Source organism: Mirounga angustirostris, unplaced genomic scaffold, assembly GCF_029215605.1.
Source record: "Mirounga angustirostris isolate CCGP_5_RB_7025 unplaced genomic scaffold, mMirAng1.0.hap1 SCAF_10, whole genome shotgun sequence".
NCBI lineage: Eukaryota > Metazoa > Chordata > Mammalia > Carnivora > Phocidae > Mirounga > Mirounga angustirostris.
Window position 1 is genome coordinate 66,292,745 of NW_026991718.1, and position 27,869 is coordinate 66,320,613.

General features: G+C 36.5%; 1 protein-coding gene across 6 annotated transcripts in view; it reads left to right on the plus strand.

Annotated features, from left to right (window-relative positions):
* Window positions 1-27,869, plus strand: part of ASB3 (ankyrin repeat and SOCS box containing 3) — a 112,718-nt gene that overhangs the window by 53,900 nt on the left and 30,949 nt on the right. For all 6 annotated transcript variants that reach the window (XR_010405701.1, XM_045885001.3, XM_064572516.1 and 3 more), the window contains 4 exons: window positions 16,923-17,035; window positions 17,625-17,760; window positions 21,088-21,265; window positions 24,287-24,484. Coding sequence is in view for 5 of the 6 variants with exons in the window: in XM_045885001.3 (XP_045740957.1) it covers window positions 16,923-17,035; window positions 17,625-17,760; window positions 21,088-21,265; window positions 24,287-24,484 (625 nt within the window). In the remaining variant the exon portion in view is untranslated. The remainder of the gene's footprint in view (window positions 1-16,922; window positions 17,036-17,624; window positions 17,761-21,087; window positions 21,266-24,286; window positions 24,485-27,869) is intronic.

A 27,869-nucleotide genomic window follows, 5' to 3' on the forward strand; every position in this document is an offset into this window, starting at 1 on the left:
ACAAAATGTTGGTTTGTTGATGTAAGGTGCTTGAGTCAGAATGTAAATCATTGCCCTGCTTCCTTTATTAGAGAAGTCTCATTTTAAGAAAAATGTCAGCGGAACTAAACAGTGTGCTTAGGGACATAATTGATTTACATTCTGGTCAGATCTTACCTTGTTGAGGACTGGGGACAGTTTGCAGATTGACAGCCAGTTTATGAACAATATTGACTATCACTGCCGTACATTATGGATGTGTGGCTGTCAAACTGGATCATTGCATACATAGTTAATGCAGTTGTCTCTTCATTCTTCATAATAATTATTACCATTGGCCAATTAATTATATATGATCTTCACTAGAACTTAAAAACTGAAATAGAAGTGTTGCTTCTATTTAAATAGGAATCCTTGGGATGAAGGACAGTGTGCTATATACTTTTTCTCTAATAGGGACTCTTCAGTGTAATGATTTATTTCTCTAAGCCATAACATGGAGATCATACTTACAGAGCTGGTTTTCCTATAAGGAGAATACTGTTATATGAATGTTTCAAAAATGTGAAATGGATAATTACAGAAGGTGGTGGAATTCATTGTTATAGCTCTAGAATATATAAATTTAGGGGTATGCTGAGTCAAATGGTGGTCTTGATTCTCTTGCTGAGGAGACATCTGGAAAAATAATATGTAATAAGATGGTGAAATTTCAGGGTTTTGTCTAAGACTTTCTCATGACTGAAAGATGTCTTTTTCTGGATATGGTCTCCAGTGTCTAACTGGTCATTAGAATTCTCTCTTTCTGGGGGTGCCTGGGTGGCTCAGTTTGTTAGGCGTCTAACTCTTGATTTTGACTTGGGTTATGATCTCGGGGTTGTGGGATCAAGCCTCACATCAGGCTCCTCATTGGGTGTGGAGCCTGTTTGGGATTCTCTCTCTCCCTCTCTCCCTCTTTAAAAAAAAAAAAAGAATTCTCTCTCTCTCTCTTTTTTAAAGATTTTATTTATATATTTGACAGAGAGAGACACAGCGGAAGAGCAGGGGGAGTGGGAGAGGGAGAAGCAGGCCTCCCATGGAGCAGGGAGCCCGATGCGGGGCTCGATCCCAGGACCCTGAGCTGAAGGCAGATGCTTAATGACTAAGCCACCCAGGCGCCCCTAGAATTCTCTTTTTATTAGAAACCATGAGACATGTCAGTGGCAACCTGTAAAATTAGATTGGAGTATTGATCACAGCTTTTTTGTTATATTGCTGACATAACGGATTTTGCTCATGAGGCCATGGTTTTTCCCATTAGTATACATCTTTAAGCTTGTTAGTCATTGGGTAGACCTGAGGTACTTGATAAAAAAGAAGTGTAACTTCATTATTATTACGAAGTTACACTTTTTCTAAATTTTTCTAAATATTTAAAAACTTTACTAAATATCAGTACAGTATTCTATTTCAAACTAAACATTCATGGCCAAGACACAATATGGGACTCTATCTAAAGATATAGAGAAAATGGTTTGCAATGATGCCTTTATCCTTGATGGGAAAGTCTTACTTTATAACCATTCTGATTATAAACTTTAATTATGAGATAAATAACCATGGGCAGTCCTACTTAGCCAGTGACATTGTTGAAATAATTCTACATCCTTCCCAGTCATGTTACCAAAGTGAATTACTTCAAGAATGTCACTGATTGTAACTAATGTTTGCTGTCATTGGAGTTAGTATAGTATTTTAATAGTTTTGTTATCTTGGGTATAAAGCCTTGGAAAAACATAAACTCTGAAGTCATATCAAATAAATTAGCCAAAAAAAAAGAGAGAGAAAAGTCCCTTGTCATTGCAGTCTAGTTTCTTTCCTAGTGCCACCAGATGTCAGTGTAACCACAGGACCAGAGAAATTCTGCAGTAGATAAATGACTTATGAATGTTTTAAATGTATAAAAAAAAGTTTTATACATATTAGGTATACAGTGAAAATATTATTTTATTGTTGAATTGTATAGAAAAATGAAGTGCATAATGGAGAATAGAGTACATGTAGAACTTAAAAAGCATAGATACAGTTAAAAATCCATATATAAATCAAATATACTAATAGAACACTTAGGTGATCTCTGACGTTCTCAGAAATTGCCATCCTGCTGCTATAACAAGAGGAGATGGACAGCCTGTGTTTGAACTGTCCACTTCAGCCTCACTGACTGTGATGTTTCTCAGTAGAATTACTGTCAAAATCGGAGCTTTAAAATGAAAGAGTATATTTCTAGCTTATAGATGTAAAACTCAGCTCACTGTGATTTGCATTTGCTATAGAACTTGTCTGCAGTAGTTCCCTAGAATACGTGGTCACATTAGGCATTTTCCCAAAAGAACATTCAGTAAGATAATTACATTTTTAAAAGTTCTTCTTTTAAAAATCTATTCTTTAATGAATGTTGCATTATATGATGATCATTATTTACTATTCCTAGTTAGAACTTACTATTCCTAGTTAGATTTATTACTTACATGTATGTATAGGTTTGTCGTATTTGTCCCAAATGAGAATCTTATGTTGAGTTCATGCCTTCAGGAAGTCTTTATCTGGGGCTTTGGACGGCACTTAATATGCTCCATGCCTCAACTAAATTTTGATTTTGGTTAGAAGTTTTATATGGGTCAAAGACTGTTTTCAGTTCCTTGATTTCTTCTTTTTCAAAAATATTTTGTTATTCAGGATGCTTTCCCAGATTACTTCTTTTTCCCTTTAACTTAGGAAATGGAGAAACTGTCTCCCTAGAAATTATTGAAATTGTCATCCTTGTTTTCTTAGACTTTTGCTCTTATAGGCTTCTCCAGCACTATAATATAACCTCTTGCCAGAGGGGCAGTGTCCCTTCCCTCAGAGCTTCTGGTTTTTCTTTTCTACTCTCTCAGCTGCAGTCTTAGAGAGACAATCACAGTACATATCTGTTTGGATTGAGGGAGGAAAACCCTTCTCCCATCTCTCTGTGTGCCCCAGACATTTTGAGCTCTGCTTTCCAAAGTGGGGTGTTTTATTCATCTTTACTCTTTATCCTTGAGCTCTGGTCTCTGTTGAATGCTGGTATAATACCAGATCATTATGATTCTGCTTTCTTTTTCTCTGTGGGAACCACAGTACTTTTGCAGGTTCTAGGATTGCTCATTTCCTTTCTGTCCTTGAACACTTAACTTCAAGCCATTGGAGCCACAACTGGTGGCCTGGTTCCCTGTCCCCATTGCCAGGCATGCATGTATCTCAGACAGATGTGCCTAGTATTCTAGATTAAATTCCAATTCAGTTAAATTCTGAACTCTAGACCAATGCTGTCCCATAGAACTTGGAAATGTACTATATCTACACTGTCCATTATGATAATCACTAGCTATGTATGGCTCTTGAGCACTTCAAATGTGGCTAGTTTGATTGAGGTACTCAGATTTCAATAAATTATATCTAATTAATTTAAATATTTAAATATTTAAATTTTATTTTAAATCCAGTATACAGTATTATATTAGTTTTGGTGTACAATATAGTGATGCAACAGTTCTATACATGACTCAGTGCTCATCTTGATAAGTGTACTCTTAATCCCATTCACCATTTCAACCATTCCCCCACCCACCTTCCCTCTGGTAACCATTAGTTTGTTCTTTATAGTTGAGTTCTTGGTTTGTCTCTCTTTTTTTCTCTTTGTTCATTTGTTTTGTTTCTTAAATTCCACATATGAGTGAAATCATGTGGTATTTGTCTTTCTCTACTGACTTATTTTGCTTAGCATTATACTCTCTAGATTCATCCATGCTGTTGCAAATGGCAGGATTTCATTCTTTTTTAGGGCTGAATAATATCCCATTATATATATGTGTATACCACATCTTTTTTTTTTTTTTTTAAAGATTTTATTTATTTATTTGAGAGAGAATGAGAGAGAGAACACATGAGAGGGGATAGGGTCAGAGGACGAAGCAGACTCCCTGCCGAGCAGGGAGCCCGATGCGGGACTTGATCCCGGGACTCCAGGATCATGACCTGAGCCGAAGGCAGTCGCTTAACCAACTGAGCCACCCAGGCGCCCATGTATACCACATCTTTATACATTCATCTGTCAATGGACATTTAGGTTGCTTCCATAATTTGGCTATTGTAAATAATGCTGTAATAAACATAGGGGTGCATATAACTTTTTGAATTATTGTTTTCGTATTCTTTGGGTAAATACCCAGTAGTAGAGTTACTGAATTATATGGTAATTCTATTTTAAATTTTTTGAGGAACCTCTATACTGTCTTCCACAGTGGCTGCACCAGTTTGCATTCCCACCAACAGTGCACAAGGGTTCCTTTTTCTTCACATCCTCATCAACCTTATTGTTTCTTGTATTTTTGATTTTAGCCATTCTGACAGGTGCGAGGTGATATTGTGGTTTTGATTTATAATTTAAGTAATTTAAATGTAAACACCTACTTGTGGCTAGTGGTTCTGTATTGGAGAGTTTGGCTGATCATACATCCTTAACTGAGCAGTAGTGCTCTTCTGTCTTTGAAGCATTTGTCTCCTCTGCCCTAGCATGCAGTACTAGGTGGGTCCCACAGCATGTTGAAAGGGAAGGAGTAGAGAATCACCAGTTTAGCCAGTCAGCTTTGCTTTAGCGAGATGGTAGAAGTTGCAGCAGAATTTTCCTCGTTTTCCTCAATTGATTAGGTGATGATCAGGGTTCTGTCTTCTTTGTTAGGCTTAGTTCCTACTATCAAGGGTTTACCATCTAATTGGGGTTATTAAAATAACAATTCAAGGCACACTTTAGTAAGTGCTGTAAGAGGCACAAAGTATTATGAAGGTGAGGTCAGTCCTAATTACTGTTATTATTCTGCTGTAGATTATCTACTTTCTTGTCTCTTCTCCCTCTCTGTTTCTTTAGGTTTTAAAGAATTTTTAATTAATATGTAAAATATAACCTTAAATTATATTATTAAGTAAGTAAGAATGTTCAGTTAAATTTTTATTCTGATAATGTTTTAAAAAATTCACATTTATACACATTAAGAATATTTCAGATATGCAAAATGTTTTTGGAATTCCCATTTGAAATTCTCTTCAAAATTTGTGGCATTCTTAAATATAAAGACAAATGAAATAAGTTGCCATGTACCTAACACTGAACTTCAGTAGTTTTCAACTTAGGGCAAATCTTGTTTCATTTATAGCTCTACTCACTATCTCCACTTCATTATTTTGAGGGAAAACCCCATTCATCATATAATTTAACACATAAATATTTGTGTATGTATCTGCAAAGGATAAATATGTTTCTTTAAAAAACTATCACAATGTTATTATTGCTCTTAAAGATAACAATAATTCATCAGTATCAACAAACATCCAATTGGTGTTAGAATTTCCCTGATTGTCATATATATGATTATGTGTATTTTTCAGATTGTTGAAATCAGGATCCAGTTAAGGTCTCTGAATTGTAATTAGTTTATTTGTCCTTTATTTTATTTTTAGTACAGTGTTTCATCATTTCTACCTCATGTAATGTTTGTTACCTGTTCATTGATTTTAGGACAAAGTCTTGGATGGATGAATAGTTAATCTTAAGCATCTTCCAAGAATGCTAATGGTGTTTTAAAAGAATGTTACAGGGTGCCTGGGTGGCTCAGTTGGTTAAGCGTCTGCCTTCGGCTCAGGTCGTGATCCGGGGGTCCTGGGATCGAGTCCCGTATTGGAGCATGGAACCTGCCTCTCTCCCTCTGTCCCTCTCTCTGTTTCTCATGAATAAATAATAAAAATAAAATAAATCTAAAAGAATGTTATATATTTGCAAGAGTTGACTTAATTTTCCTTATTCTCCAGACAGCATCTTGTGCACAGATTGTTACTGATGCTCATGTGAGCACATGTTACTTGAAGATTCTGATTGAGAGATATTATGATGTTAGTACATACTGAGTATGATACTACAAGAATAAAAGGGGACTTATAGTTCCATGCTGCTGAAGTGTCTGGTCTTAGTTATTTGCACCCATGAAGTAGTTTCTTTCTCTTCCTCCTTCCTTTCTTCCTCTTCTCTTCTTCAAAATATCTTATAGGATACTTTTCATGTATATGGCTGTCCTAGTATCACATAGAAATTAGTTTTATTTGATGATATCCACAAATCACTGTTTCTCTGCTCAGAATCACTTCAATTATGGAAATGCTTCTAAATCAAAGGAAGTTGGTATTACCACCTTATTGAGGAAAAGAAATAAATTTTAGTTTAGTGCCTATACTACATACAAATATGTAGGCATGGTTTATTAATAATATTCCTTCAAAACTAAATAATTCTTCAGCCTTGCCATAATGATTAGGTTGCTGAAGTATTTTTTTTAAAGATTATTTATTTATTTATTTATTTAACAGAGAGAGAGAGAGAGAATGAGAGCACAAGCAAGGGGAGTGGCAGTCGGAGGGAGAAGCAGGCCCCCCACTCAGCAGGGAGTCCGATGCAGGACCTGATCCCAGGACCCTGGGATCATGACCCGAGCCGAAGGCAGCCGCTTAATGACTGAGCCACCCAGGAAGTCCTGATTGCTGAAGTATTTTGCAGTAAAACATGTTAATAGGCTTCTAGGATATGACTGGCAATGACAATAAACACATACACTTAAATTATAAATTCTTTTCCAAATTTAGGTGAATAGAAATTAATTTCCAATCAAAACTTTGCTGGGATTAGATCATGGAAAAGTACAGAAAATCTGTAAACACTGATGAGTGTAAGGGTTTTTTTGTTGTTGTTGGATTGGGAGGAAAGTATTTGAGTTGTAGTCGTTGGTGACTGTTGAGTGTGAAGTCAGTGACTGTATGTAGCCCCAATACGGCCAGGCAGAAAGTATGCAGTTTGTTGTCTTGGAATTTAAGTCTTTAAAGATTTGTCATTGTCAGTAGCTGCAGCCTACTCTTACTGAGACATGAGAAAATGAACAAATGATACTAATTAAACAGTCTAAGGAAATGTCTTTAGAGTCATTGAAAACTTGGACAGGAAATAGGAGGACACGAAAGAGCATACAGGTTCTGTGTTAACAGCTTCTGCCTGCAGGCCCAGTTGTATTTTTTGGAGTAGAGGAAAACCTGGCAAATGAATGGCTGTTTGTACAGGTAGTGACCATGGAAAGAGAGGATTATGGACTTTGGACTCCTTTTTTTGGGATGGGAAAATAGTGTGTATGTTTGTAAGGTTGGTTGACAAGATCAATATAGTTGTGGAGGACGAAAGGTAAACATGTTTATTTAAACCAATAAAATTGGTCATAGGTAATTATTCTGGAGAAAATAAATCGGACAGTGAGGCTTACTGGGGCCAGCAGGTGGATTATAAGTGCTGAGGCCTAGAGAATGTTAGGGACTATTGAGGAAAATTTTTCTGCACACAGCAGATCTCTTTGATCATAATGAGGAAGCAGGACTGTGTTCCAGACATTTGAATCATCTGTCTGGCCCTACAGTGTTGCTTCACTAATTCCGTAGGCTTCTCTATATGCTTCTATACTCTAGGTTGTAACACAGGATCTGAAATCTTATTATAGGGAAATGCTGTAAAAAGAGTTGAGTTCTCACACAGGTATTATATAGGAATTTCTGTCTTAGGGTATTTAAATGTAATTTTGAATTGTTCTTTGGGCTGAAATTCTGTTTAAAGGCAGATGTTAAAGTGAGCTTGAAGATTGTGGCCAACAGCAGAAGTATTGTCTTGTGATGAAAAATTTGTAGACTTTGGAATAAGCCAATCTCCAAAATACTACTGTACAAATTTTTGAAATATGATATCTATTTGGAAAAATTGTTAATAGTGAGACAGACTAGTAGATATATGCTGAAAAGGAGGTGTCTGTATTAACAGCATAGATATCACAAATTTCATTTTTTTCTATTTTTTTTTATTGTGTAAACAATAGCAGATTTTAAGAAGAAAAAAAATTGTCCCTTATCCTACACATTTGTATCTTCAAGAATTCCCTGCAGTTCCTTATGGGTAGGTATTTTATGTAGTTTATACAGAAATTCATGTAGATATTTTATAATTTTAAAGAAGCACTTCACATTTTATAAAATGCATCATACATTTTTCCAATTTACATTTTTCACTTAATCTGCTATAAGCATTTTTTTTACATTTCAACACTGTCTTAACAGTTATAGTTTTAGATATTATTTTAGTCTACTGAAGGTATTATATCATAATATTAGACATTTAGACTTTTTATTACTAGTCACTCCATGTTTGAAAAAAAATAACTGAAATTTTTCCACACAACAAATTTTCATTGAAGGATTAGTAAATAAAAAATAAACATTTTATTACACTTTCATATTAACCTTATTAAATCACTGAAAAGTTGGTAAATCATCACAAGGACACCATTTGCATAACGTATTTGCTAATTTTTTTTTTTTTTAAAGATTTTATTTATTTATTTGAGACAGAGAGAATGAGAGAGACAGAGAGCACATGAGAGGGGGGGGGAGGGTCAGAGGGAGAAGCAGACTCCCCGCCGAGCAGGGAGCCCGATGCGGGACTCGATCCCGGGACTCCAGGATCATGACCTGAGCCGAAGGCAGTCGCTTAACCAACTGAGCCACCCAGGCGCCCCACGTATTTGCTAATTTAAGAAATATTACCATGTTTATATGTTTTCCCATTATCTGTTTATTTCTTGTACTTTATTTTTTATAAATTTATTCATGTCACTCATCTATAAGAGTCTTCATGTTTTCCTTACTGATTTTTATGAATTCTTTATATTATTAAGCTCGTTTTTATGTTTGGTGAAAATTATTATTTCCCTGAGCACTTGTTTCCTCACTACTTTTTCAATTCTATTGTATATATATCTGTTGAAATCCTTTTATCTTTTACTTTGTGATTGTATCTATGGCATTAAGGTTTAGAATTTTTTTTTTTTTTTAAAGATTTTATTTATTTATTTGACACAGAGAGACACAGCGAGAGAGGGAATACAAGCAGGGGGAATGGGAGAGGGAGAAGCAGGCTTCCCACGGAGCAGGGAGCCCGATGCGGGGCTCGATCCCAGGACGCTGGGATCATGACCTGAGCTGAAGGCAGATGCTTAACGACTGAGCCACCCAGGCGCCCTAGAATGTTTTTCTACTAAAATCTGATAAATGTGCAATTCTGGTTTTTTAAATTTTTATTTTTTGATTATTGTGTGGTGAAAAGTTTGGATCTAAATTTATTTTTCCTTTAGAAACTGCTAATCAGTTAATCTAACACCTCTTACCACTCTTAACAAGTTCCATCAGTGTGCACCGCTCCCGCCCCCGCCCTGCACTGTCCCATGGTTCATATTTTAATTAATGCTGATGGGCCAAAGGGTTCTGGTAACTATATTCAAGGTGATGATTTTCCAGTGGAGTAAGCCAGAAAACACTTTGAAAAAAAAAGTGAGAGAAGAGAGGTCAACTAAAAGAAAGACTTTAAAACACCAAAGAGCCTGGACTTCATAGTTTTGAAAGTTCTCAGCCTCCACTAAGAGCAAAAGGCTTAAACTAAGAAGACTTACATTAAGATTTACAAGCAAATACCAAATCCAGGGCACCACCAGGGAAACATGGTATCAAAGTGAAGTCTTCTATATGATTGTAAAGTACTTTGTTAAAATCTGTGTGTGATAAAGGTGGTGCCATAGAAGTATTCAGGCAGATGAAAGGTCCTCTAAAGATTTTGGGGTGTGATTTATAGGTACACTCAAACAGTGGGGCTTTAAGAAACTTGGGGTGTTGCTCCTCAGCAGAAGCCCAGGGCAGAGAAGGGCTTATCTCAAAGAGCTTTGTGAGTGTGGTTTTTGTCTATTAAAGAGAACCCTAAGAAGATTCCCAGAAGATCCACGAAGTTTTAAAAGAAATATGTTGATAGAAACACTTGTGACTTGAAAGAGAGATAGGCGGAAAGATAGTACAAAACGTAAAGACACCATCGGTTACAGGAGCCCCTGTATGTGGTAGCAGTCACTCCCCGCTCCTTCCCCCAGCCCCTGGCAACTATGAAACTCCGTTGTGTCTATGGAATTGCTTATTCTCGACATTTCCTGTAATCACACAATATGTGGCCTTTTATGTCTGGCTCTTTTCATTTAGCATAAAGTTTTTAAGGTTCATGTTGTAGCATGTATCAGTACTTTATTCCTTTTTATGGCTGAGTAATATTCAGTAGTGTGGTTGTACCACCTTTTGTTTATCCATTCTTCAATTGATGAACATTTGGGTTGTTTCTACTTCTTGACTATTACGAATAATCCTGCCAAAATCATTTGTGTAAAAGTTTTTGTATGGATATATGTTTTCTGGTTTGTTCTGTGGAAATTTCAAGGAGTGGAATAGCTGGATCATGTGATAACCCTGTGTTTATGTTTTTGAGGAACTGCTGGACTTATAAAGTGGCTGTACCATTTTACATTCCTACCAGCAATGGATGATGGTTTCAGTTTCTCCATATCCTTGTCAATACTTGTCCATCGTTTTGATTATAGCCATCCTAATGGGTGTGAAGTGGCATCTCATGGTTCTGATTTGCATTTCACTCATGATTAATGATGTTGATCTTTTTATGTGTTTATAAGTTATTGTTTAAATTTTGATTATAGCAGTAAAAGAACTCATTATGTGAATATCTCATTTAATTTATAAGTTCCAAATAAATACTTCTCTAGATTTTATTACTTGAATCTTATTGTTTCCATTTTAACATCAATCATGTGTAGGTTTATCTTTCCTGTGTAATAGCAAAGATCTGATTAGTCAATTTGAGAATCCTGCTTAGTGTTAATCTCAAGTCCTTTTTTCCCCTCTGCTCATTTCTATTCTTTTAGTATTTGTGATGGTGTGTTTAATGTTTGAAGTGACCAGTCAGTATAAATCCTCTTCTGTTTTCTGTCATCTAGCTTATATTTACTGAGTGGCTTTAAAAGTCAGGCACTTTGCTAAGTGCTGGGGATATATAGTAGTGAGTGAGGTTTATAATCTGGTGGGGAATTTATAATGAAAAGGTATACATGTGAATTATAATTGCAATCTATTAATAAGTGATAGAGAGGAATGGGACATTATGATATGATAGAAAGTAATAGGGGGACCTGCTTTAGTTGGGCTGGTCAGTGAAAATTTTTCTTAGTTGTTGCATTCTGAAAGTATGGAATGAACCATTGAAATAAGGCAAAAGGAGTGTGGCTAGAACACAGGAAAGTGAGGGGGAGAGGCTCACAAGGTGAGTCTGAAGAGAGAGCTGTTTTCCATTGATGCTCCAGCTGAAAATTTTTTCCTTGAATATAAATAAATGAATAAACAAATCAGTCAACCAATTAATTAAAACTTCTGACTATGCCATACAAAATACGGCTTCTTCCTGAGACCTCTTTGGCCTTATTTCCTCTCCCTGACTTACACTTAAGCCATAGGGGCCATCTTGCTGTTGCTCAAACATACCCAGCTCTTGGCTCCCTCATGGCCTTTACACTCCTGTTTCCTGCTTGGACTACTCCTCCTCAATCTCTTTGTGTGACTTACTGCTTTTTATCTTTCATTTCTCTCTTCAGCTAGCTGTCTTTGTTTCAAAGATGACCTCTATCTCCTTTTCTAAAGTAGCACACTCATCCCCAGTCACTGTCTATTATTTTACTCTGTTAATTTCTTTCACAGTATTTTCATGAGAACTTATTTTATTTATCTGTGTTTGTTTATTATCCATCTCTCTGACTAAAAGGGAAGTTCCATGAAGGCAAATACCTTGTCTCTTGAGTTGACTGCTATATAACCCTTGTGCTTGGTACAGTCCCTGGTACTGTTGAATGGCTGGATTAATTAATTTATTATCGCAGAGTCTTGAAGGATATGATGAAATGGTAGATTTTAAGTGCAAGTGGGAGCCCTGAAAAAAAATTAAACTATTAAGCTGTTAAGTTGATTTCAGTGGCTTGTTGTTTGTAGCCCCTTCTATAATGGAATTCTTCCATGGAACTGTCCGGTATGTTCATATAATCATCCTTAATTTACATATAATGTGAAATCATAAGAAGTATAGTGACTTCTTCTAAAGCACTGTGGTTTGCTGATTTTCTGGGATCTGTAAGTCAATGTGGCTTTTCTTTATGTTTTTTAAATCAAATTTTGGAAAATTTCAGCCATTATTTCTTGAAATATATTTTTCTCTGTCCCATTCTTACTCTCTTCTCCTTTGGGACTTTCAATTACATGTATATTGGGCTATCTGATGTTGACCCACAGGTTCCTGATGCACAGTTAATTTTCCTGCAGTCTTTTTTTCCTCTCAGTTCTTTCTTTGTTTTTTTCAAAGTTTTATTTATTTAAGTAATTGCTGTACCCAACATGAGGCTCAGACTCACCACCCCAAGATCCAGAGTTGCATACTCTTCTGACTAAGCCAGCCAGGCGCCCCGCTCTCTCAGTTCTTTAGATTGGATGATTTATATATATATGTTTTTAAAGATTTATTTATTTATTTATTTGACAGAGAGAGACACAGTGAGAGAGGGAACACAAGCAGAGGGGTGGAAGAGGGAGAAGCAGGCCTCCTGCTGAGCAGGGAGCCTGATGGCAGGGCTCCATCCCAGGGTCCTGGGATCATGACCTGAGCCGAAGGCAGACGCTTAACGACTGAGCCACCCAGCTGCCCCTGGATGATTTATATTGATGTCTTCAAGTTCACTGACTCTTCTCCTTTCTCTAATCTTCTTTTAAAAGCCCATCCATTTCTTTTTTTCAGTTCTGGAATTTCTTTTTTTTTTTTTTTTTTCTTAATAATTTCATTTTTCTGCTGAGATTCTCTGTGTATACCTTTCTATATACCATATATTTTAAAAGTAAAGTCTTTGAACATATTTCCCTTAAATTTTTAAAACATGTTTATACTAGTTGCTTTATTTCATCTGTTAATTCCAACATCTGGGCCATCTTGGGGTCAGTTTCTGGTGACTGCTTTCTGACTTGTATACTGGACATGGTGGATAGTATGTTAGAAAGATTTGAGTTCTGTTATCTTCATATGAGAAACGTTGATATGTTTTTTTTCTAATAATTCATTTACTGACATATCACCTACAGCTTGTTTAGGTTTGGTCTTATGCTTTGTTAGACTGTATCTGTGGAGAGCTTAAGGTGTTTCCCGAGTGTGTCTAATTTGGCAGGACTCTCACCTCCCAACCTCTGCCCCCTTCCCCATCTTGCAGGACTTATTTTAGGCCTCATTAGAGCAGATCTAGAGTAGATGTTACTCTCAGATATGGTTTTTACTCCCAGGGCTTGGTCTTTTGGGTATTTTAGCTGGATGCCCAAAGTGTTAATGAGGTATCTTATTGTTTCACCCCTGTGACTGACCAGAACTCCTAGGATTTCCATTGTCCTCAGCACTGTTTGACCTCTAGTTATCTCTGTTCCATTCTTTTTTTTTCTTTTAAGTTTTTATTTATTTGAGAGAGAGAGTGAGAGAGAGTACAAGCGGGGAAGAGGGAGAAGCAGGCTCCCTGTCAAGCAGGGAGCCTGATGGGGCTCGATCCCAGGACTCTGGGATCATGACCTGAGCCAGAGGCAGATGCTTAACCTGAAGACTGAGCCACCTAGGCTCCCCTTATTCCATTCTTAATCCTTTAGCAGTTCTCCAGTAAGCTTCGTCTTGCCTTTGGCATGTGCAGCCCAGACTCAGGCAAGGATTCTTAGAGAACTTCCACACCAGGACCTCTCTGCACAGATCTCTTTTCTCTGGGGCCTTCCACCACAGATGTCAACTACTTAAACTCTAATCTCTGCTTCCTTAGTGGACTGCTATCCTCTGCTTGGGCTGTTTCCTTTCTTGGAGTACCTTTTCCTCAACCTTACCCTTGCCCTGCTTGGACTTTAGCTCAAAGCACCATAATTAATAAATGTTGCCTGGCAGAGAGCTGAGGTGGTCACGGGGCTTACCTCATGTGTTTCCCTTCTCTCGGGAATCACAATGTTCTGCCTATTTAATGCCAGAAAAAGTTGCCTTACATATTTGTTCACTTGTGCAATAATTGATGGTGGGAAGGCTAGTTTAGTTCTAGTTATGTTGTCCTATCCAGAAGTCTAATTCTGAAGCCTTTTTAGTTTGGAAAGGGGATGTGTTCTTAAAAAGTGAAAATTTTACTTCTTTTTAGATGTTTTTTTTTTCCCATTCATCCAGACAACGATTATTTATTTCCCGTCTTCTATCTGCATTTGGCACAAAGCATACAAGCAGAAGGAGGCACAGTTTCTTTCCTCAAGGAGCATACTTTCTTAGTGGATTAAGAGGCCAGCAAACAGGAAGTTCAAGTCTGGTTCTTTTCTCTTTTTTTAAAATAAACTTGTATTGAAGCATAACACACATTCATATCATACGGCACCCTACCTCCTCAATTTGGTAACTTGTTATATAAGGAAAAATAAATTAATCCACCTTTTCCAAAGGAGAGGCTTTTGGTAGTAGATGTAAGCTCTAAGTACACTTTTCTGAACCATTGTTTCTTAATTATTAACCATTAAATTTGCTTTATATTTAAATAATTAGTGAGAGCTATAAAAATGCTGTTTATCTGCTCATGTATTGGTTTCACTGTTTTGCCATTGGGAAATGTTTTCACTAGAGATGCAGATATCATATATCTTAATGTATTTATGATGTTAAAAACAATTTTTCTGTCTCTCTACTATAGTGTATTTAATAATCAAAACAAATTTTTTCGACTTTCATTTTTATAAGGTCAGCCTAACTCATGAAAAACAAACATCTTTACCCTGCTTCAGATATCACTGCTGACAGCCTGATAATCTTCAACTCAGGGTCTGGCAATAGAATGATTTTGCCAGCAATCACTGATAATGATGTATGAATTTGATATGAAACAGATTTTCTTCCTTTTCTCTTATGACCTCCACCCCAAATTAGATTGATTTTAAATTGATTATAGAAAAAATAGCTTGAAAAGCTGTTGTGTTTTTCTTTGGTAAAATGCCCTTGAACGTTAACTTAGAAATAAGATATGTTAAACTTCTATTACAGCGGTGCTATCTCAACCGTGGTGGTTTCTGAACCACCACATTTCTGAAACCTCCCTGAATAAGAGAATTCTTTTTTTTTAATTTATTATTATTTTTTAAGATTTTATTTATTCATTTGACAGAGAGAGACACAGCAAGAGAGGGAACACAAGCAGGGGGAGTGGGAGAGGGAGGAGCAGGCTCCACGCAGAGCAGGGAGCCTGATGCGGGACTCAATCCCAGGACCCTGGGATCATAACCTGAGCCGAAGGCAGTTGCTTAACCGACTGAGCCACCCAGGCGCCCGAATAAGAGAATTCTTGACTATAGAACTTCTGACAGTCCTTATGGGGGAACTAAGCTTTGGTATAAATTCAATATACAAAATTAATAGAATATCAGTGACATTTATCTTTGATAATGAGTACATGTATCATTTCTTGTTTTCTACTTCTAAATATTTTATCTTTCCTATTGTTTTATGTATGCTAGCATTTTTCATGTGTGGCCCTTCATTTAAAAGTCTAGTGCCTTTCTAATTTTTGACTGAGAGTTGTTGATTTTCACTTCCTACCTGCAACTATAGTAGAAGGAATAAATATATAAAATAAATAAAATAAAAAATACTTGTTTTTCAAACCTCCTTTCTCATTACCAAGCACATGAAGTCAGACCTTCTTATACACATCTGTCCTCTTTCTAATAGATAACTGATATTTCCCCAAACTTATAATTCCAAAAGTCATCACAGTAACTCACACCTACATCATTCACAGTGTACCTGATTTGCTAATGGTGTATTTGTGTGTGTATTTACTTCAGTAAGTACTATATACCTTTGTTCTCGTGTTCTGTTTTTTTTCATTAACTCCTCCAGAACCAGTGCCACCTTCAATGCACAATTTTGTGGTAGATAACATTCTGGGAAGTTTGGTCCCACTTGTGTGTTGTATCAACTTAGTAACATCATACTTATGTTCTTCCTCACAAAGTAGGATTTACAAATTGTTATATTTACCTGACATCAGGCGACACCTATCTTGGGCTCATGTTAAATTAGATACGTAAAAGAAAGTAGAATAATTTGGTGAAATTCGTAAAAAGGGTAAGGGATTTTTAGGTATCTACGGGCATGCGAACTCTTCTTTAAAGGATCTATGTTAGCAGCATCTTGGGAGCTGTTAGTTTCAGTTACTGTAGTTAAGTCATATGCAGTTCTTTAATAATACCCTTTAGGTTACCTGGAGTCTCCTTTTCAAATAAGCAGAGTTTTACCATATTTTCATTGATTGATACAAAAACGTCATTTTAACAATGATTGTTGTCTATGATGGCAGAAAATATCTACAATGCAAAACTTGCAGTGTTGCTTTTTTGGGTCGTCAGTGACTATTGTCATTTGTGGTCAGATGGTAATAATAGAAACCTTTCAATCCTTTCGAGACTGTTTCTTCAGCCTGGTGCTGTTTCTTCTGACTTATTCAAACTTGTCTCTCTCCCAATTGCATTTTTAACACCACAGAAACATTGTCTTCATTAGCAGAGGGAATAAGTGTTTGCCTCTTGTTTCCATTTCGTCTGTATCTTTTGCAGTCAAATGCTCTACCCCTGAGCTATACCCCCTCGTCTGTATCTTTTGAATAGGATTGAAAATAATTTTGAACAGATAGGATAGTATATGTTAATAGGTCTGGGCTAAGACAATTGTGATGAATGTTTTGGGATTGCATAGGGAATATGTGTTTTGATTTCTTGATAGGAATGATCAGAGCATTGTGAGTTCCAGGGTGAATAAGTGAGGAGAACATCTCCAAAGTGTCCATTGCTGCAAACATGCCTTTGTACTGACAATAATTGTTTTGACTGCTGTATTGCAGCTGTTGAAAATGGACAGATAGATGTGTTAAGGCTGTTGCTTCGACATGGAGCAAATGTTAATGGATCCCATTCTATGTGTGGATGGAACGCTTTGCACCAGGCTACTTTTCAGGTAACCTCTGAATTTATTATTTCATTTCCATGTAAATTATGTGTTTTACCCTTTTAAAATGACAGTTCTATACAGTTTTTGCTTCCTAGTTGCCTGTGATTTATGATGGTTAGTGCAGTACAGAAAAGGCAGTCTAAATGCTAATGATCATTCTGAATAAGCCAGCTGCTCTGGTAGTTCCAGCAGCTTTGGGCTTCAGGGTTTATCTAAGTTTTTCATATGTTGATAGCAGAGTTAAGAGACCATCAGAATATTTGGGATATGAATTGATAAGGAGCAGTGGCTTATTTTATTTATAGCAGTGTGTTTAGAAACTGGTAACTCCTTAGTGCTTGGGCTAGCAAACTAGTTTGCAGGCTTTAAAAGGATTATGATTCTTAGAGATCAGTGTTTCATCTGTTTATGTTTAATGGGCTAGCTAAAGGTATAGAATAATCTGATTGTTTAATACTTCCTTCTCATTGAACAGTACACTTAAAAAAGTTTTCCTTTAGTGAGGTTGAAAAAACCCCAAAATACAACAATAAGAAAAGAGATACCTTCTATTGTCTTTGTTTTCTCCTATTTAAAATGTGAATCTGTGCTTTAGGAAAATGCTGAGATCATAAAATTGCTTCTTAAAAAAGGGGCAAACAAGGAATGCCAGGATGACTTTGGAATCACACCTTTATTTGTGGCTGCTCAGTATGGCAAGCTAGAAAGCTTGAACATACTTATTTCATCAGGTAAGATTAATCCATTAGCCTTTGCACTGTTAAGATCTTGAGTTTTAACTGTATTATCTTCCTAGGAAGTATAATTCTTGACCAGATATAAATCAGGTTGTGAAATTTATGGTTTTATGTTAGTGGTAAATAAGAGTACATGCAAGTTGATTTATAAGCCTGGTTACTAACTGTCTATTACTAACGTAGTGTGATGCACAGCTACTAATATATCTGAAGAGGAACATAATGATCTATCACTAAAGCAGTTTTATTGGCAAGTTGAATGATGGGTCTGTTCTTGCTTATGGGGACCTGAACAGTTCCAACTTTCTAGGGCAAGAGACTATATAAGCTTAATTAATTTATTAGATAGCTATTTTGTATATTAAGCCTTTGAGTTGTATGTTTTGATAAATTGTGTGATTATTTATTTATTTATTTATTTTTAAAGATTTTATTTATTTATTTGAGAGAGAGAATGAGAGAGAGAGCACATGAGAGGGGGGAGAGTCAGAGGGAGAAGCAGACTCCCTGCTGAGCAGGGAGCCTGATGTGGGACTCAATCCTGGGACTCCAGGATCATGACCTGAGCTGAAGGCAGTCGCCCAACCAACTGAGCCACCCAGGCACCCTTGTGTGATTATTTAAATAGGTTTATTTGAAAGCATGTTTACACTTTATTATGTTAATAGCAACATAAACCTGCTAAAGGTTTCTCTGTGACAATTATTATACATTCAGCATTTCTGGAGAAGATGGTGTTGAGGTGACATTCTTATGCTGTGTGACATTTCTGTGACCAGAAATGCTTGTTATATAAGGGCTTTTAAATTCCTCCAAACACTGTGTATGGACTCACAGTACTAACCTGATGAAGCATGGATAGTTAAGAGCCAAAGGGAAATATATCAGATTGCCACCAGGTAAAAAAAAAAAATTTTTTTAAATACCTAGGCTTTTTATTTATGTCTATAATACTTAGGTTTTTAATAAATTACCTCCAGGAGGCACCTGGGTGACTCAGTTGGTTAAGCGTCTTGACTTGATCTCAGCTCACGTCTTGATCTCAGGGTCATGAGCCCAAGATAGGTGTTGCAGATGTGGAGCCTACTTAAAAAAAAAAAAGTTACCTCCAAGTATACAAAACAAAGTTTATTTAGACAGCAAAGCATATATTTTCTTATTTCTGCTTTCTCCTTACAAACCTTCAAATGCTCAAGTTGAAGTATGTAGCAAAGAAAATATTAAGTGCCAAATTAAGATATCTGTTACAAATATTGAGTCTGTAAATCTTAGAGTTGAGAGGAAATCTCCAAAATCACTTATTTAAACATGTATTTTTTTAGATTGAGAATCCCAGGCCCTGAGTGTTTAAGTGCCTTGCCAAAGGTCTAGAAAATATTTACTGGCAGAATCAGGGCTTTGAAGCAGGTCTTCTCATGTATGACCTCTCTTGCTCTTTTATGTTGTACCTTCCTGAGGCTGTCCTAATTCATCTTATGGCTTCCAGTCCTGTAAGTTCCAGTTATTAGTGTGTAACTAATATTTAGAGTAAAATGGGTTATGGGGCCGCCTGGGTGGCTCAGTTGGTTATGTGTCTGCCTTTGGCTCATGTCATGATCCCAGGGTTCTGGGATTGAGCCCTGCGTCAGGCTCCTTGCTTGGTGGGGAGCCTGCTTCTCCCTCTCCCTCTGCCTGCCGCTCTGCCTACCTGTGCTCTCTCTCTGTCAAATAAATAAAATCTTTAAAAAAAAAAAAGAATAAAATGGATTAAACTGCACCTTAATGACTATTTCCTCATGCCTAGTCTCCCAGAATGCTAGGCACCTGTTTTGTTTTGCTTTGTTCCTTTTTTCCCCTCTCCTCTCTGAAGTTATGAACAGCAAATTGGAAAGGTATGTAGCTATGTTTATAATGTAGCTATGTATGTTTCTAACTTATTAAAATGATTTTCCTTTCAGTGAATTATCTTGTCATTTTTCTGATTTCTCTACCTGTAATTTTATGGGGCCTGGTTCCTTATTCTTTTTGATACTTTGAAATTATCAATCAAAATGAAATACTGCTTAAAAAGGAAAGTTAAGTAGATTTCTTTTCTTGACTTAGTCTTTTCTCAGTAATTAGTGTTCCCTTCTTTCTGAGGCTGACTGTAGATGAAGCATCCACCTTGTATAAGTCAAGAACATTCTACTTGCCTGGATGTGTTGAGTGTCCAGTTGGAGTTTCTGAAGTTCCATGCACCCTTACTATTAACTTACTATTTGTGTTTTGCTTAAGTTTTTGCCTAAGTCGGGGCTATGGTTTATTCCAGGTGCATTTATGGAACATCCTTTCAAAGAGGTAGTTTTTTTCCTTGTGATGAAGATGACTTTTCCACTGAGACATATTCCAGAAATTTAAACATTCTTACAGTTATGTAGTAACACCATACTTAGCATACTTAACACACTATTTGTCAATGAGAAAAATTGGGGGATATTTTAAAACCTTCACAAAAAGTGAGGTCACTTTCCGCTTCTTTACATCTTGATGCGCTGGAATTTAAATAATTGATTAGTTTTTGTTCTTTAAAAAAAATCAGCTCAGAAACCCATTTAAATAGACATTTTCCCTTTCATTATAAGGTTTTATCGTGCAGTGGTCCTGAAGAAAAGGGACTTAATGAAGAGTATGGTCAACATTAGCTTTTTTTTTTAAAAGATTTTATTTATTTATTTGTCAGAGAGAGAGAGAGCGCGCGCAAGCAGGGGGAGCGGCAGACAGAGGGAGAACCAGGCACCACTGAACAAGGAGCCCAATGAAGAACTCGATCCCAGGGCGCTGAGATCATGACCTGAGCTGAAGGCAGACACTTAACAGACCGAGCCACCCAGGCATCCCTAGTTTTTTTTTTCATAAATCTCAGCCTGAATTGATTAATGGCATCTATAAATTCTTATGATTTAGGTTTTTCTTATATTTTTCTGTAATAATCAGACATTCCATATTTGTTGGTTTGCATTTTTCATTTTTCAGTGATTACTTATTGGGCCCACAGAGTGCTTGCTAGAGGACAGATTGGAATGAAATGAATCCTTCATTGAATAAGATTTTTGTTTTAGCTTAAAAATGAATTCTAAGGTACTAATCACTTGTTTCCTTGTTAACATAAAAGCGGAAACAATTTAAATGATTACCAACAAATGGGGAAAATCAGTATGTTTATACGACAATATCCACTGGGGTTGGAAAAACTATTGTACTATAAAGCCCTTTTAAGACAGCTGTTTTGAAATTTATGTTAATCATCACCTTTTTTTCCCCCATAAATTAGGATTGTCTGTTAAATGTTGTATTTTGTATTAGGTGCAAATGTCAATTGTCAAGCATTGGACAAAGCTACTCCCTTGTTCATTGCTGCTCAAGAGGGCCACACAGAATGTGTGGAGCTTTTGTTATCCAGTGGAGCAGATCCTGATCTTTACTGTAATGAGGACACTTGGCAGTTACCTATTCATGCAGCTGCACAAATGGGCCATACAAAGTAAGTATTAAAACAGAAAATAAAAATAGTCTCATAATCAAAAAGTAATAAGGAATAAATCTTCTGGCCCAGACCCTTCATCTCTAGGCAGAATCCTTGGTATTCCCTTCTTTGCCAACCTACTATATGACTAGATCCATTCCCATATCTGTCCCGTGCCATCCTGAGCTCCTCTTAGTCTTGCACTTTCCTCGTGTGAGCAGAGTGGCTAGAGACAGAATTCTGGGGCATCCTCAGGGTGTTAAAGTCTTTCCTCTGATTTCTCAAGTTGTGGCCATGCTCTTCTGCTCGGCTCTGGTTTTATCCCAGGTGTCTTTAGTTAGCGATCTGATGACCTTATTCAACTTATTTATGATACCTCCCTGACCCCAGAAAGCTTTTGAATTTGTGACTCCTTTTGGGTCGAGTCTTTCTTTTGTGTGGGCTGGGTAGTTCTCCCCGTCTTGAACCCTTTGACTAGACTTCTCTTTATCTAATCTCAAGTCCAGCTTGGTACTTTTCTCTGCTTGTTACTCTTCTTCCTTAGCCAAAAGTTCTTATGAAATATTTGCTATTTTCTGGAGAGAGGAAGACTTAGAGAAAGTTGGAACTCCCTGAAATTGGGGCTTCCAGGAATCTTAGAAGCTAATAACCTGGTTATACCTATGAGAATATGGTAGCCCATCTTAACATAAATTGGCAATGAATAGTATTAAAAAATATACGTTTAAAGTCTTTAGAGTTGTAATTCTAAAATAATAGTTTTATAGTTGTTGTTACTATTACTTAATTTAAAAAGTAGTATTGAAATTGCCATTACTTTAGTGTGATTACATGGTAGGAAAACAAATTCTGTAATTTGGTCATTATGCCACTAGGTGGCATGGTATTTTACTATTTCCTCAAAGATATTTTATGTATTTTTGCATCTTTTATAATTTTTCCAACCCATTTTTAAAAGTTAAACATATTTATTAAGGGACATTAAACAGGTTATTTATTTTAACAGAATACTTAGGTTTTAAGATCTGGAATTTTTCTTAAAATTCTTTTTTTTTTTTTTAAAGATTTTATTTATTTATTTGACAGAGAGAGACACCGCGAGAGAGGGAACACAAGCAGGGGGAGTGGGAGAGGGAGAAGCAGGCGCCCTTAAAATTCTTGATTGTGTATTTAAACATAAGTGTTAGGTACAGTTATACTGGGAGCAGGGCGCCTGGGTGGCTCATTTGGTTAAGCGGCTGCCTTCAGCTCAGGTCATGATCCCAGGGTCCTGGGATCGAGTCCCGCATTGGGCTCCCTTCTCAGTGGGGAGCCTGCCTCTCCCTCTCTCTCTGTCCCTCCCCCTGCTTGTGCACTCTCTCTCTCTCTCTCTCAAATAAATAATAAAATAAAATAAAAAAACCACAATTATACTGGGAGCTTTAAATTGATACCAAAACCCTATTGGGATTTGTCCTCAATTTTGGGAATTCTGTTTGTCATTACAATTTCCTCCATAGACTACTTCTAATGTAACCCTTTCTGTGAGTTTAAGTTCTACTTAAATGTTAACATCTTAAGCCTACCTTACAAAAGGAAAGTAGCTTTGGAGTAGCCCTGCCTTTCTTTTCCCAGAAAGAGGGGGGATTTCATGGCTGGCCTTATCTCTACAGTTTTATTTTTAATTTTAGAAGAATAGACTAGTTCTTTCTTTCCAGCTGAATCTGGAGGTAAGTTTACAAATAATCTAAGAACTTAGGTTTTAATGATTTTCTTTAGAAGTTCCTCTACTTAGCAACCAGTTTCTTTATAAATCTGCCTTAGTGTTTAAAGAGCTTATATTCTTTTCAGAGAATAGAATATTTTAGCAGAAATTCTTATTTCTTCGGGCACCTGGATGGCTCAGTCGGTTAAGCATCTGCTTTTGGCTCAGGTCATGATCTTAGGGTCCTGGGATGGAGCTCCACATTGGGCTCCCTGTTAGCAGGGTGTCTGCTTCTCCCTCTCCTTCTGCTCCTCTTCCTCCCCTTGCTTGTGCCCAATCCCTCCTCCCCACCTTGCTTGCTCATTTGCTTGTTCTCTCTCTCAAATAAATAAAATCTTAAAAATAAAAAAAAAGAAATTCTTGGGGCACCTAGGTGTCTCAGTCATTAAGCATCTGCCTTCGGCTCAGGTCATGATTTCAGGGTCCTGGGATCAAGCCCCGCATCGGGCTGCCTGCTCAGCGGGAAGTCTGCTTCTCCCTCTTCCTCTGCTTCTCCCCCTGCTTGTGCTCTCTCTGTCAAATAAATAAATAAAATCTTTTAAAAAAGAAAAGAAATTCTTATTTCTTTGTCATGAAAATACTATTCATTTCATGACACTCACCATCCTTAAAAATTCTTAATAATTAGAAAAATAAGACTTCAGTTTATTAAAAAAAGGGAAGTTTATTTAAAAAAAGAGAAATTATTTATTTTCTTGATATAAGTTTATATCTGGTGTAATGAAGTTTTAAATTGTTAGATGCTAAAATATCTAACAGAAAATTTGAATTGGGGGGGAGTAGGGTGATGGGGTGGCAAAGTAAATAGTGAAAAAATAAGGGGCGCCTGGGTGGCTCAGTTGGTTAAGCGACTGCCTTCGGCTCAGGTCATGATCCTGGAGTCCCTGGATCGAGTCCCGCATCGGGCTCCCTGCTCGGCAGGGAGTCTGCTTCTCCCTCTCCCACTCCCCCTGCTTGTGTTCCCTCTCTCACTGTGTCTTTCTCTGTCAAATAAATAAATAAAATCTTAAAAAAAAAGAAAAGAAAAAAAAGAAAAAATAAGGATAACCTGTTCCCTATTTACTTATGGTCATATTATTTAAGTCTGTTTTAGATATATAGTAAGGACCTTTGTATAAAGCAACAATAGTAAGGGTAACATTTTGGAGTGTACAGCCTGTAATAATTTAATGTAGGTAGAAGACAGAAAGACTTTAAATCAGTCAGGTGACTCTTAAAATATGTGCTGTAGAAATGTTGCCTGCACTCATGTACGTATAAAAACATTAAATGCTCCTGAATTTGTGTGGTTACAGAATCTTGGATTTGTTAATACCACTTACCAACCGGGTTTGTGACACTGGGCCAGACAAAGTGAGTCCCGTTTACTCAGCAGTGTTTGGAGGGCATGAAGAGTGCCTAGAAATGTTACTTCAGCATGGCTACAGCCCAGATGCCCAGATGTGCCTTGTCTTTGGATTCAGTTCTCCCATGTGTATGGCTTTCCAAAAGGAGTATGTATATTTGCTGTATTTTTATTCTTTTTTGCTATATGGAGATGTATTTCCAAGTGATTTCCTTTTATGGTGAGACTTATTATCTCATAGTGCTAAATTGTTGACTTAACAAATAACCCTCTATGATGTACCTTGTTCCATCAAAGTGCAGTAAAAATGAAGTGATAATGCAAGATTTTTTTCTCTTCTCTTTTTGGATCTGGATTATGTTTTCATTGTGGCCACTTTAGAGAATACTTTCAGTGTATTAAAGTAAACGCAGGGTGGGGCGCCTGGCTGGCTCAGTTGGTGGAACATGCAACTCTCCATCTCAGGGTTGTGGGTTTAAGCCTGACGTTGGGTGTAGAGACTACTTAAAAATAAAATATTAAAAAAAATAAAGTAAATGCAGGAGTTCTCTGCTAATTCTTGGTTTTCAAAACAATTCAAAAATTAAAACATTCAGTTATATGATGAATAAGGCCTGAGGATCTAATGTATAACATGATGACTATAGTTGATAACACTGTATTGTATAATTGAAATTTGCTAAAAAAAGAAAATGGTAAATATGCGATGTGATGAATGTGTTAATTCTGTGGGGGGAAATCCTTTCACAGTGTGTATATTTATGGGATTATGTTGTATATTTTTAAATAACTGAAAATCTTATTTGTCAATTATACTTTAGTAGAGCTGGGGGATGAAAAAAGAATTCAAAATGACTTTATCAAGTAAGGCATTGATTGTGTTTCAGGTATTTTACCATTTGAAATTTATAAGACTTGTTCTGAGCCTAAAAATGAAACTTTAGTTTTGTAAATATTATTGTACTTTTAATGTATTCAGTATGTGGCATTTCTTTATGTGAGTCAGAGTAATTAAAAAGTCTTAAAATATTTGTTCTGCTAATCTTCTATGATCCTGTGAAGTAGAATAAATGAAGAATTACTGCTGTTTTATTAGCTTCTGGCCAGTCCTTGTCTGTAAGATTCCTAAGGTTTTTAAAATAGATAGTAAGAATAAGGCCATGTGCAAGAAAAACCATACTGAATAATATGTAGGGTCCATCCATCAATGGAATAAGTTGTGCAGATAGACACTCTTGTTTTTATTGATACAGAAGAGGTTGTAGGCATACCCTAAATGTCATTGGCTCTCTTGAATTCACTGTTATGGACAGCTCTCCACTATTTAATTGAAATATCTATCAAAAATTTATTTTCTAAGCTTTTCAGTTTACCATTTTTTAACATTTCTGTGTAAAATAGTAGTTCATTTTATTTATTCAGAATGCAAGCTTCCAAGTATATATTGTAGTCTGAATATTTGGGGATTTGGTGAATCTGAGTATCTGGGACCTACTCGATGCATTACTTCCATGATTTCATAGTAGTTTGTTGTGTACTCCTTCAAGTTTTTTTTCTAAACACTTCTAGTTTTTCTTCAGTAAGGCTGCATTGATGACTTTCGTTGTTTCAGTTGTCTTTCTTTATATGTATCTAACTCTATTATATTTTATTATTAGGTCAGAATTGAACTTTTAAAAATATTATATTAGAACATAGTGGTTTTAGATAGTTTGTATATGTGTTTGTCCAATATGATAGTCTTTTCTGGCCTTCGTTTTATCTTTTGGAGGAAGAGCAGCTAAGCTCATGCCTCATCAGCTTCTAAGTATAGTTTGAATTAAACCATATGACACTGTGCCCTGTTAACCCTGAAACACCTTAAAATTAAGTTTTTAGGGCCTGAAGAATCAGGTAAATTGAACCTTATGGGACAGAGAGTGTGAGGGGAATTCTGGAGAAGAGATAGCTGGAAGAGGGCACCCTCTAATTCTCTCTATGCATGTGCATACGTCCCAAGGTCACTCCAAGCTTTGAGTGACAGGCTCAGATTGCTGAAAACAAAATTTAAACTGTCACCCAAGTCTCAGAGTAAGCCCTGAGTGGCACATTTGATGGAACCAGACCCAAAATAGCCAACAAAGTCTTTAAGAACTGAATTGACATTGCAACTACAGCCTGTAGAAGGTGAAACAGAAATTGCAGTCTGAACTAACTAGGTTATATGCCTGCTAAAAAAAAAAAAACAAGCAAAATTCAGTATTCTTCAAAGGATTAATACAGGACACAGGATACAGAACCTACACAACAATCACATCACAACATCTAGGATATCATCTAAAATTACTTGACATGTGAGGAACAGTAAACTATGCCCAGTTCTCAAGGGAAAAGAATTAACAGGTGTCAAACCCGAGATAATTCTGCTTTTGGAAGTATCAGGTAATTGAAAGCAGCTATTTAAGGTAAACACACTTGCAATAAATGGAAAGGTAGAAATTCTCAATAAAAACTGTAAAGGAGGAACCACATGGAGATTTTATAACTGGAAAATATAGTATCTGAAATGAAAATTTCTCTGCGTGGGCTCCGTAGCAGAATGGAACTGACAGAGGAAGGAGTCCGTTAACTTGAAGATAAACCAATAGAAATTATCCAAAGAGAAGAACAGAGAGAAAAGATTGGGGGAAATAAAAAAGGACGGAGCCTCAGTGTCCTGAGGGACAGTATCAACACGTTGACATTCATGTCATTAGAGTCCAGAAGGAGAGGAGAAGGAGATTGTTGCACGAAAATTATGTGAACTCATAATGGCCAAAAGCTTCCCAACATTGGATAAAAGATACACATTTATAGATTTAGGAAGTTCAGTGAACTGATACAGGATAAAGCCCCCCCCCAAAAAAGCATGCTCAAAAATAATCAAACTGCTGAAAACTGAAAGTAAAGAAGCAGCAGTGTGCTGTACGGTGGTCCTTGGTCACAGACTTGAGCTACTCTTGGAAATTTTGCTCTGGGAAGTGACCCTATAGATCACAATTGAAATCTGGTTTGGTGGCTTTAAAAGGGCTTATCAGCTTTTTTTTCTCCCTTGTGGGAACTTGTAATTGGACCAAATGTGTTCTTAATTAGTAAGGTAAGTTTTTTTAGTGAGAAAAGTCATTGGAAGATTTTACTTGTTAGCCTATAGGGGAAAAGCTTAAAACATCAAAATACCTGTTTTACGAGGGTACATTCTCCTACTCTTTGTACTTGACTTTTGTTTGTTTGCCAGGGACCCATGGCAATAGACTTAATTTTGAGACATCTTTGCTGTTACTACCTACTTTGTGGGTAATTTAAATGAAGGGGAAACCTTTTGCAAGGGACTAAATCTAAGCGATGGTGCTCACATTTAATGTGTGTATATAAAGGAGTTGACTTAAGTATAGTACATTGTACAATTTTTGGCACATAGTAAAGAAACACCAAGGTTAATTTTCTTCTCCCTGCCATCTTCCTTTTATCTAGAAAACAATATCAATTAAATTTTAATCTCTGTACTACATTTATAT